Source organism: Lampris incognitus, chromosome 15 (assembly GCF_029633865.1).
Source record: "Lampris incognitus isolate fLamInc1 chromosome 15, fLamInc1.hap2, whole genome shotgun sequence".
NCBI lineage: Eukaryota > Metazoa > Chordata > Actinopteri > Lampriformes > Lampridae > Lampris > Lampris incognitus.
The window spans coordinates 26164949-26175704 of record NC_079225.1 but is presented as its reverse complement, the minus strand read 5'-3'; the positions used below and the strand labels follow the sequence as shown (position 1 = coordinate 26175704).

The following is a 10756-nucleotide window of genomic DNA, read 5'->3' as shown; positions in this document are numbered from 1 at the left end:
CCATATGCAGACCTACTTTCGCTCCCCACTTCATTTACTCTCCTCGCTACCTTCGTTGGTTTGCAGGAAATAATAATCTAGTCACTTTTCATGACGCCTGACATTAACGTTACCGTAGGTCCTACCTAGGACATCATACACGAGTGACGCCTGTATGTTTAATGTATGTTTTTGATCATGCGTTTTATTGTGTAGCCTATCTGTAATGAGGTTTATAACTATGGTTGCAGGGCTTTTATTGTTGTTGTTTGCCTGAGATTGATGAGATCAAGGACAGTTTCCAGCCTTAGTTGGCTAATAAAGTTCTAGTCTATTCATTTCCAATACCGTCTCCCTTTATAATATGTCGATAGATAACGGTCCTTAAAGAGTCGTTTGCTGGGGTACTGGTTTGTCGAATTGAGCGCGTCCGTGCGCCGCGCGCAGCCGCAGAAGTGTGTCTGCGCATACGCGGATGTGCAACATGGACACAGAATTGAAAAATCTTTAAGCGGAGTTCCCTTTATTCCGGATGCAAGACCCTTCCCTTTCTACTCATCAGAAACAGGTGGGTACGTGCACATTCGAGTCTCTTATAATCCACGCACTGTCGACGTGTCGTTACATGACTAAACTCCGGGTTTTTAGGAGATGTCACGGGAGTAAATCCCGTAACGATTTCGTGCATTTATATCGATATAGATGCGCGTGTCAGCTGAGGTAGTTTAGCTAATGTGCGTTTCATCCTCGGTGAACTGTACCGGAGGGATAGGCAACATTAAACAGCTTCCCGCTTCGTTAAAACGGTGACGTACTCTCTGAAATGAGACGCACTGTCGTTGCTAAAAAGAAAAAAGTGAACAGCTGTCAGGGAGAAAAACAAACAAACACGGGTTTCACTTTCTGTTTAGGACCGAACTGTTTGCGGTATTCGGCAACTAACAGCTATCAACAGGCTGTCGTCTATTTGTGTTTGTTTCAACGAGGTTCACCATCAGAAAGTCGCCTTGTTGTCTCAACGACGTATTAACGGCACAGCATGGCCCGTCCTATTTCCGACGAGGTGGGGCGCCCACATATCATAATAGTAACCCACCATCTATCTGGACATGGACGTTAGTGACATGACTTCATAAATAACCACGGATCGTCTTTTCTTTAGACCTTAAGTGAGGAGAGAAGGCCCAGTTTGATGGGATTCGGTCGTTGTCAGGGCTTCATGGGCCCACAGTGGGGTAGTTGTCTCCACTCGCTTGTAAACTGCAAGTCCACATCCAAATTAGTTTCCGGAGAAGTGCCAAATACCTCCCAAGGTATGACTGAAAATCATGAGGGCTAAATTTCGTGGACCAACGCCTTGTCCCCCCCCCCACTCATTTCTTTGTTTTGCACATTTGCACATGTACAATATCCAGAAATCATACAGTGAAATACGTTGATGCTGTAGACTGTTTCGGAATATTGGTCCAAGCATTCCCTTAGAACGTTTTAATACTTTTACACTGACATCAGTACAAGCGGGTGACTTGTTGTTATGGTCGGTGTTATGCACGCATGCGCTCACGCGTCATCTTGAGCTCCAGTCATGAAGTTTGGTTGTAAGTTGTGTGGACCCAGAATGGTTAATTAATCCTTTTCTGATGCACCACCTTGACAGTAACAGGGTGTTTTTGTCAACCAGCGCTGGCGGACAAAAGTAGTGAATATTAAAATGGAATTATTAGATGGTGAATTGTATATTGCTGGCTGTTGCACTTGGAATAATCATGTTGTAAAGCAGTGTAAATGCTTGGTTAAATCATAGGTAAAAAGACAAGTGGAAAAGAAAAATGCAAAAAGAATTTAAAGACACAAAAATTAAAGATGGAAGTTTCTAATGGTAAAGCTAAAACCAAAATTCAGTGAAATCCAAATAAAATGTGATATAGAAAAAAGACAATTTACTTTTTACATTTTTTTGTCCCACTTGGCATTTGACACCTGTTGATTACTACTATTATTACTTTCTATTTTCAGTTTGTTACGATACACTACACGCTCACTACACTTCAACTTTTCAAAAGTGATGGATAAGCCACTGATGTCATTAGGGACAACGCCATACACTGGCATTGGTAACAGTCCAAAAAAAAATGGCAACAGTCCATTTAAAGATGGCGGTTGATATGTGACGTTTTCGTTGACGTGTTGCATTCAACCAATCAGTGATGTTCACTTCTTCTAGCTCCTGTTGGTGGGTCCAGGAGCTTGCATTTGGCAGCAGCTCCTGAGGGGCCTCTCCAGGGACGTTTTGTGAACCCTGTGGGTGCAGTGTCATCGACACAGGATTGTTTGGCATGAGGCTGCAATGGAAATAGATCGTAAGAGTCCCATCTGGAGCCAGCCATGGCTTTGTTCACACGCTTTCATCAAATTTGGTTTAGCGAGGCTCCTGCTGCTGCTCAGAAAGTTATTCAAGGTGAAAATGTTGGCTTCATATATGTGAACAGAAACTTTTTTTCTGGGTGTGCGTCTTTCAGTTAACATCAGCCAGATGTTGCAGTTGTGTGGGGATACAGTAGTTTTTGAAAGTTATATCATTTAATGTTGGTGTCTGGATACGTTTGCTCGAGGTTTACTTGAGTGGGTTTACTTGACTACTTAGTCTCTTGTGCTTTAAAAGTTTAGATCAGCTGCAGCTCAACTAGTAAATATTTTGATATCTAGAATAAAGACATGGTTTTATTAAAGTTTTTACTTCTTAGTCTATGAATGTTAGTTATTCTTGTTCTGGCTACTGTTTACATGCTGACTTTAAAGGTGCTATATATGAGATTTGGAACATTAATATAGCAGCAAACAACTATTTGCTGTGTAAAGAGATAGTGGAATAGTGGCATCCTGAGTAGGGTTGGGCTGGTTTAAAAATGGTCAAGCCAGTTTGGTATTAATAGAATAACTCTATACTGTAAAAATCAATTTTGCAACCAACGAAATAGCCAGGTATGCGAGGGGGGGGGAGAAGGGAGATTGGTTTTGTTTTAATCTGAAATGCTGGTGCTGAATGTCGTATATAGCACCTTTAATTCAGTTAATCATGACGATATATCATGTTTCTGTCAGTCATAAGTAGAGGAAAGTGAGCAATACAAAGTGCAGTAACGTGTTGTCAATGGACAAAACAGTTACAGGGCAGAGTCCTGGCTGTGTACAGTTTCACATGAAAGCTCACATGACAGCCATGGCATGCATAAAAATGTTGACCAATCTGATCATAATAAGAGGAACTTATTGACCTCTTTTTTTTCACTGGATCACACGTTCTTAGATCCTGTGTGACCAAGAGACATTCTGTGTTGAGCTCATGAAAAATAGATGCTCTAGGGGCATCTGGATGGCGCAGCAGTCTATTCTGTTGTCTACCAACATGGGGATGCCGGTTCGAATCCCCGTGTTACCTCCGGCTTGGTCGGGTGTCCCTACAGACATAATTGGCCGTCTCTGCGGGTTGGAAGCCAGATGTGGGTGTGTCCTGGTCACTACGCTAGCGCCTCCTCTGGTCGGTTGGGGCGCCTGTTCACGGGGGAGGGGGAACTGGGGGGAATAGCGTGATCCTCCCACGCGCTATGTCCCCCTGGCAAAACTCCTCACTGTCAGATGAAAAGAAGCGGCTGGTGACTCCACATTTATCGGAGGAGGCATGTGGTAGTCTGCAGCCCTCCCCCGGATCGGCAGAGGGGGTGGAGTAGTGACCGGGATGGCTCGGAAGGGATGGGGTAATTGGCTAGATACAATTGGAGAGAAAAAAAAAAGGGGGGGGGGAATCCACAAGAAAAAAGAAAAGAATGTAGAATATGGCAAAAGTACAAGTCCAAGTAAGCAGAAATAGAGTATTATGCAACTCCCTGCTTTCGCACACCAGTATCACTTTATCAAAAGCAGTTTCACTTCGTCAAAATAATTTCATCGAGAAGTCTGTTGAATTTGCTCATTTGACACTATTTTCAGGCCTTGTATTTTAGAAATTTTACAGTATTTTCAAAGGTTTGAAAATATCAGCGGTCCCTCTGCCATCATACTTAGCATTGTCTTGCTGAAGGATTAGGGCAAGCTTCTCCTTGGTAAACTGCCTTGAAATCTCTGGCACCTCAACTGACTGATGGTCTGTTCCCATTTCACTGGGTTCAGTCTGGTCAATACCATGGTCTGTATCGACCCTATAATGATCGAAAGTAGGATAAGTAAATTACATGTCTCAGAAGGCTCAGCCTTGGTGCTGTGGCTTCACACAATCAGGTGACTCAGTTTCTTCTTATGACTACTAAAGACCGGCTGTAGTGCATCAGTTAACAATTTACCTTCCTGAACAGTTATGCTCTCCAGCAAATGATGAGTGATCAGGAAAAAAAATTAACTCCCCCGAATAAGAATAGCAACCCTACAACCTCATCAAAAAGGAGGACAGATTCCAGGGGTAATTGATTTAACTTTGCCACAATGTGTAGTGAAGGATGGTGTTGGAGAAGAGGTTTAAGCTTGACAAGCACTTTGTCAAAACTTCTCCTTTATATGAAAGGTAAACCGTTGAAAAAAAATTAGTTAGGAAGATAGATTCTGGTATGAATGAATGATTCATGCTAATGATTGAAAATATAGCTCTCATACAACCAAGGTACGTGCCTCTGAAAGTCCGATTTTAAGCACAAAGGTTTCATACATTTAAGATATACCCATCTGAAAGTCAGATTTTAAGCACAATTGACCATTTCATGGGTGCTACCATTTAAGTTTTTTTTCCTTTTCATGTATACGTATATGTGTGTGTGTGTGTGTGTGTGTGTGTGTGTGTGTGTGTGTGTGTGTGTGTGTGTGTGTGTGTGTGTGTGTGTGTGTGTGTGTGTGTGTGTATGTGTATGTGTTTTTTGGCATTTTTGGCACGTCATTTGACAGTGACAGTTGTGACCTATTGTGATAAGGCAGAGAGAGCCAGAGCACAAGAATTTCATTGTATCCAACACATTACAAACTTGACCTTGGATATGATGATCAAGCAAGTAGAGGCATTCATTGTTCCTTTCACGCAGTTGTAACAGTCTGATAAGTTCAGACATTTGCTTGCCTTTATGGCTGCATGTAATGCAGCTTTTAAGACCAGGGAATGACAACATTTGTTATATCCCGATATTACCCAAAATCCTAGACGATATCCATCCATTATCCAAATCACTTATCCTGCTCTCAGGGTCACGGGGATGCTGGAGCCTAACCCAGCAATCATTGGGCGGCAGGCGGGGAGACACCCGGGACAGGCCACCAGGCCATCACAGGGCCCACACACACACACACACACACATATACACACACATATACACACACACACACACATACACACACACACACACACACACACACACACACACACACACACACACACACACACACACACACACACACACACCTAGCGACAATATAGCACGGCCGATTCACCTGACCTACATGACTTTGGACTGTGGGAGGAAACCGGAGTACCCGGAGGAAACCTATGCAGACACAGGGAGAACATGCATACTCCACACAGTGGACAACTTGGGATGACCCCCAAGGTTGGACTACCCCGGGGCAAGAACCCAGGACCTTCTTGCTTAGAGGCAACCATGCTAACCACTGCACCACCATGCTGCCCCTTTCGCAATAGATTAATAGACAATTTGGAAATCATATTATATCATATATATCATATATCATGACATGAATATTGATATGTTGCTCAGTCCTAGCACACAACAAGTAAGACTTGAAGGAGTGGGATCACAGGTCGTTAAATCGTATATTTATTGCACCATTTTCCTTTGTTAGATGACACTGTTGGTCTAATTCATACTCAAATAAACTCGCGTAGTGATGACAGAGAGACCACCTGTCTTTATTACATACATAAACTGTTAAATGGCTGCATTTCATTATCAGCAGCCTGGGTGCCCCATACCTGACCAGTAAAAAAAAGGGTGTTGAAATGAACCAGAACACCACTTTTGTCATGACAAAATATGAATCTTTTCATTCCGCTGTAGTAATGTCTTCGCTGTGGTGGGAACCACAGCCCCTCCTGGACAACAGCAGCACTGCTCCCCCTCCTCAGCTGGACAACAGCAGCTGCTTCAGCTCCACGCAGAGCACCGTTCTCAAAGGAGTTCGCTTCGGAGGGGTGCCCGTCGTACTGCTGCTCGACTTCAGCGTTTTCATGGTGCGTGAGCCTTGGTTAGATATTTTGATGTCACACATGTTGCTATGCAGATCAAGTTGACAGTCACGGTGGAAGTTGTGCAACCATATTTATGTCAGTAGCTGTCTGTCTCTTGCATTCTTGCATGGACACCTGCACGCTGTAGGCCAGACTTATCCACGTAAGACTTGTATGTTTTAAGGATGCTGTTTTATTTTACTTTTTAAAACTATTTAGAAGCTTTTAAAACTAGAAAAATGCATGTTCTTATTAAACTCAGATCCTGGTCATGTACGTGTAATGCTGTTTTCCATCAGATTACTCGCACATTAAAACACATTCAAAGTAATCACAAGATATCAAGTAAGAGGCATAACGATTTGTGACTGTGGCCAGTGAGGTTAAAGCTTGTTGGTTCTCCATTTCATGGCAATTACAGGTGTTGCTGATCCTCTTTTCGATCATCAGGAGGAAACTGTGGGACTATGGGCGCCTTGCACTGGTTTCCGAAAATGAAGAAGAGTCAGTTTCGTAACGTCACACAGTAGAATTTTGTCTCTTTTTTTTAACCCTGAGTAATGATGTAACCAGAATAATTGAAGTTGATATAGTTAATTAAACAATACTGATAATTACTTTTTTTGCAGAAACAGGTTTCTTTTTTTATATATAAATATTGACAATATTATTAGGTCTTTGACATTCACCTTGCTCTGGATTGTAACTTGCACTTAGTCTTTTGCATTGTTGCTGTTTATATATATGCATCAATTAGATGTGGTGCCTGTTCCTGCTTATAATTATGTCAAGTCTATGATTGCTTTTTGCTATGTGTCGTTTTTTTCCTATGCGTGATTACTGTCTTTGTCTGTTGTTGATGCATTTATGCTCTTTGTCTGGTGGCAAAGGAATTCCCACTTTGGGAATTAATTAAGTCTGTCTGTCTGTCTGTTTCAGGTTCAACCAGTCATCACATCGTCGCTATGGGCGCATGTCATCCTTTGCGTCCAATGCAGAGGACCCGGAGTATGAAGATGTACTGACTGAAGTTTATCTTTGTCTTGGCATTTTTATCATAAGGGTCTGAACACGTAGTACCTGTAAATATTGGCACTACTTGGATGACTAGTCACACAGTACAACACTGTGACAAACTCACTGATAATCAGTACTACTGCTTCCTAAAGAATAGAGCCCTAAAAATCTATCAGTATTTTGAACTGACACTGGTCCCAAAAACACAGATGAGCTTAATAGCCAAGACCATCCTTTGTTTATTTTACATCCTGAAGTATGAACTAAAAACTGTTCTGTCACCACAAATCAGATTTGCTTGTTAGTGAGAGCTATCATCCTCATTTTACTCCCTCTTCATGACTCCATGTCTTGCTAATAAACACGTCTCCATCTCTTTACAGAGTTTCTGCTGCTGGCTCCCTTATGTTATCAGAATGGAGTGAGTGATTCATAAAAGTTTTTTTTTCTGTCGTGTTTCTCTGTCCTTAGGTTGTACATTAAACAAACGGGCTTTTGTAGTATATGTGTGCAAGGTATGGGTTTGCTTCCTTACAATTTGTGTGCATTTATTTGTGTTCATGTGTGGTGCCAAAGTGAGGAGAAGATAAAGGCGAGATGTGGCATCGATGCTGTCCACTACCTGTCCTTCCAACGTCACCTCATCATCCTTCTGATGCTCATCACCATCACCTCTATCTCCATCATCCTGCCCATCAACCTGTCAGGAGACCTGCTCGGTGGGTCGGACATTTTCCCTCTATTCAGATAATGATTACAGGTTAACAGTTTTGATACTAATTTCTATCTTATCCATTCTAGTTTTGCTTCTCGGTGATTTTTATTTTTCAATTTGCCTCATTTTGACAAATATACCAGCTAAAATCTGTGCTTCAAGACTATACAAAGTACACAATGGTAACATGAACATGTTCAATATATGCAAATACGTAACAATATACAAATGAATAATGACAATGTGCTGTTTTTCTTCTGCTGAGATTTATAGCTTTAGAGCAGTGAGAATATTAATATTTACATTTTCTCATTCAATAAGCACTTTTATGCACAGCGTCTTACAAAGACTTATTTGGGACACCTGGCCAGGCCACAGATAATGCTGGGGCTCAAGCTGTGAACCTTAGTGTCAGGGCTCTACCACATTTGTGCACTGAGCTATATGAGTACCATTTAATGTTCAAATTAATTTTTATGCAAGCTTTAAATTAGACTCAGTGAGTGAGAACAAATGACCATGACAACAGTTTTATTAGAAATGCCTTGTCTGTATAGTAGGTGGATTTTAAGAGGTAGTTTATACCGCATGTATGATGACATCCCGTTATGACCTTTGGTTCTTTTCTTTCTCTGCACATCCTCTCGTCTGTGTCTTCTCATTTACTTTCTCATTATGATATGAGCGCTTGAAAATTAACCTTTACAATCGTCGTTAAAAAAAACGGCAAAATTTTAAATCTGTCAATTTCCTCCTCTTTCAGGCAATGACCCATACAGTTTTGGAAGAACGACCATTGGAAATCTTCACAAAGAGTAATTACAAGAAGATCACAAGTAGACACATAGCACATACATTTGAACTTTTTACTGTTTTGAAATACACCGTTTTTCTGGTTGACATATCGCAAAGAATACAAGCTCTGGTTACCCTCTTTTACTTCTAGCAATAAGCTGTTGTGGCTGCACACAGTGTTTGCATTTTTATACTTGATCCTGACGGTGGGGCTGCTAAGGCGTCACACATCGCAGATGAAGGGCATGCGCAGAGAGACCGTGAGTCCCTAAATACAGTTGAGCTTTCAATGCAATCTTACAAAAAAAAAATCTCTGGGCATAAAAACTTGGCCTGAAAATGTCTCTTCTATGCCTTCTGTAGTTTTACTTCTTCAATACATAAATCACAACCCTGAGGATCGGCGTTTATGTTAAACTTACCGATGCCTATGGTGATATGTGGTAACTGCAGTGGTGTTTGAGCACTCCAAAACTTAAGTTATTTCAGGGGCATCCGCATGGCATGGCGGTCTATTCCATTGCATACCAACACGGGGGTCGCCAGTTCAAATCCCCGTGTTACCTTCGGCTTGGTCGGGCGTCCCTACAGACACAATTGGCCATGTCTGCGGGTGGGAAGCCGGATGTGGGTATGTGTCCTGGTCGCTGCACTAACACCTCCTCTGGTCAGTCAGGGTGCCTGTTCGGGGGGGAAGGGGAAACTGGGGGGAATAGCGTGATCCTCCCACGCACTATGTCCCTCTGGCGAAACTCCTCACTGTCAGGTGAAAAGAAGCGGCTGGTAGCTCGACATGTATCGGAGGAGGCATGTGGTAGTCTGCAGCCCTCCCCGGCTCGGCAGAGGGGGTGGAGCAGTGACCACAACGGCTTGGAAGAGTGGGGTAATTGGCCGGGTAATACACGTATGATCATTAGACGTTGCTTAGCTATTCCAAACACTGATTATATGTCATCATGCCTCCCCCTCTGTAGACCAGAAACACGCTCTTTGTGTGTTCAGTCCCTAAAGAAGCCACAGAGGAGACCATGAAGACCCATTTCATGTGAGTAGACCAGGGCACATCAGTCTTATTTTTACCATAACTCTTTTAAAAGAGATATCAGTATTCGCGCTGACTCAAGTGTAGTTTGGATTGTTGTTTGAATTGAGTTGTGGTCTGATCCTAGTACGCCTAACAGAGACACATGTTACTGAAAGGATTGCCAATGTCTCCATTCATTAACATCATTACTGGTTTCTCATAGTGAGGCGTACCCTACCTGCCAAGTGTCTGCTGTGACTTTGGGTTATAATGTGGCCAAGCTCATGCACCTTGACAAGGAGAGGTGAGGAAGTGGAGACATTACCTTGTGCATTTCTGAAGGTCTTTGTTGGGGGGGGATTAAGGGATCTTGTGGATGATAACCTCTTTGATTCCCTCCTGTTAGACTAAAGCAACGTGTGTGTTCATTTTTTGTATCCCACAGGATGCGAGCTAAGAAAAACCTGTACTACTACGAGCGTATCCTGGAGAAGACGGGACAGCGCGAGCTCATTAACCCTCGATTGTGCAGCCATCTCTGTTGTTGCCCCACCTGTGGATGTGAGGAGGTACTGTAGGATGAGCTAAAATATTCGGAGAGTTTAATACTAGAACGACCAAGATGGTCATTATGGCCGTTTTGGATTTTCAAAGTTTAATAACTGCGGGAAAAAAAGATACAGACCTGGCACTCCCTGAATTCTCCTAAAATTGTACATATTTGCATTTAAAATGAGTTTTAGATCAATTGCACAAAAAAAGTTATGATAAGCTCTACCTAAAACGACCATGAGCTGTCATCATGACTGCTCATAATTTGCATGTGATCATGCACGTCATGTCACTATTTATGACGCATTTGGTTGCATCATTTCCTTCACGAAGTTCATCGCTCTGTCCTAGAAAAAAAAAAAACTAGTGTTTTCCAGTGGAGAGAAATAGTCTAAACTTGATTTTTGATTATTGCCAACATGTCTGATTACAGATGCCGTTTCAGATGCACCAT

At 42.2% G+C, this 10756-nt stretch overlaps 1 protein-coding gene across 1 annotated transcript in view; it reads left to right on the top strand.

The window, feature by feature from the left end:
* Positions 1-476: 476 nt before the first annotated feature.
* Positions 477-10756, top strand: part of tmem63a (transmembrane protein 63A) — a 32510-nt gene continuing 22230 nt past the window's right edge. Inside the window, exons 1-11 of the mRNA XM_056294289.1 lie at positions 477-547; positions 6030-6202; positions 6621-6703; positions 7139-7217; positions 7600-7637; positions 7793-7935; positions 8695-8746; positions 8878-8986; positions 9701-9771; positions 9974-10054; positions 10196-10319. Coding sequence (XP_056150264.1) covers positions 6032-6202; positions 6621-6703; positions 7139-7217; positions 7600-7637; positions 7793-7935; positions 8695-8746; positions 8878-8986; positions 9701-9771; positions 9974-10054; positions 10196-10319 — 951 coding nt within the window. The 5' untranslated portion in view covers positions 477-547; positions 6030-6031. The remainder of the gene's footprint in view (positions 548-6029; positions 6203-6620; positions 6704-7138; positions 7218-7599; positions 7638-7792; positions 7936-8694; positions 8747-8877; positions 8987-9700; positions 9772-9973; positions 10055-10195; positions 10320-10756) is intronic.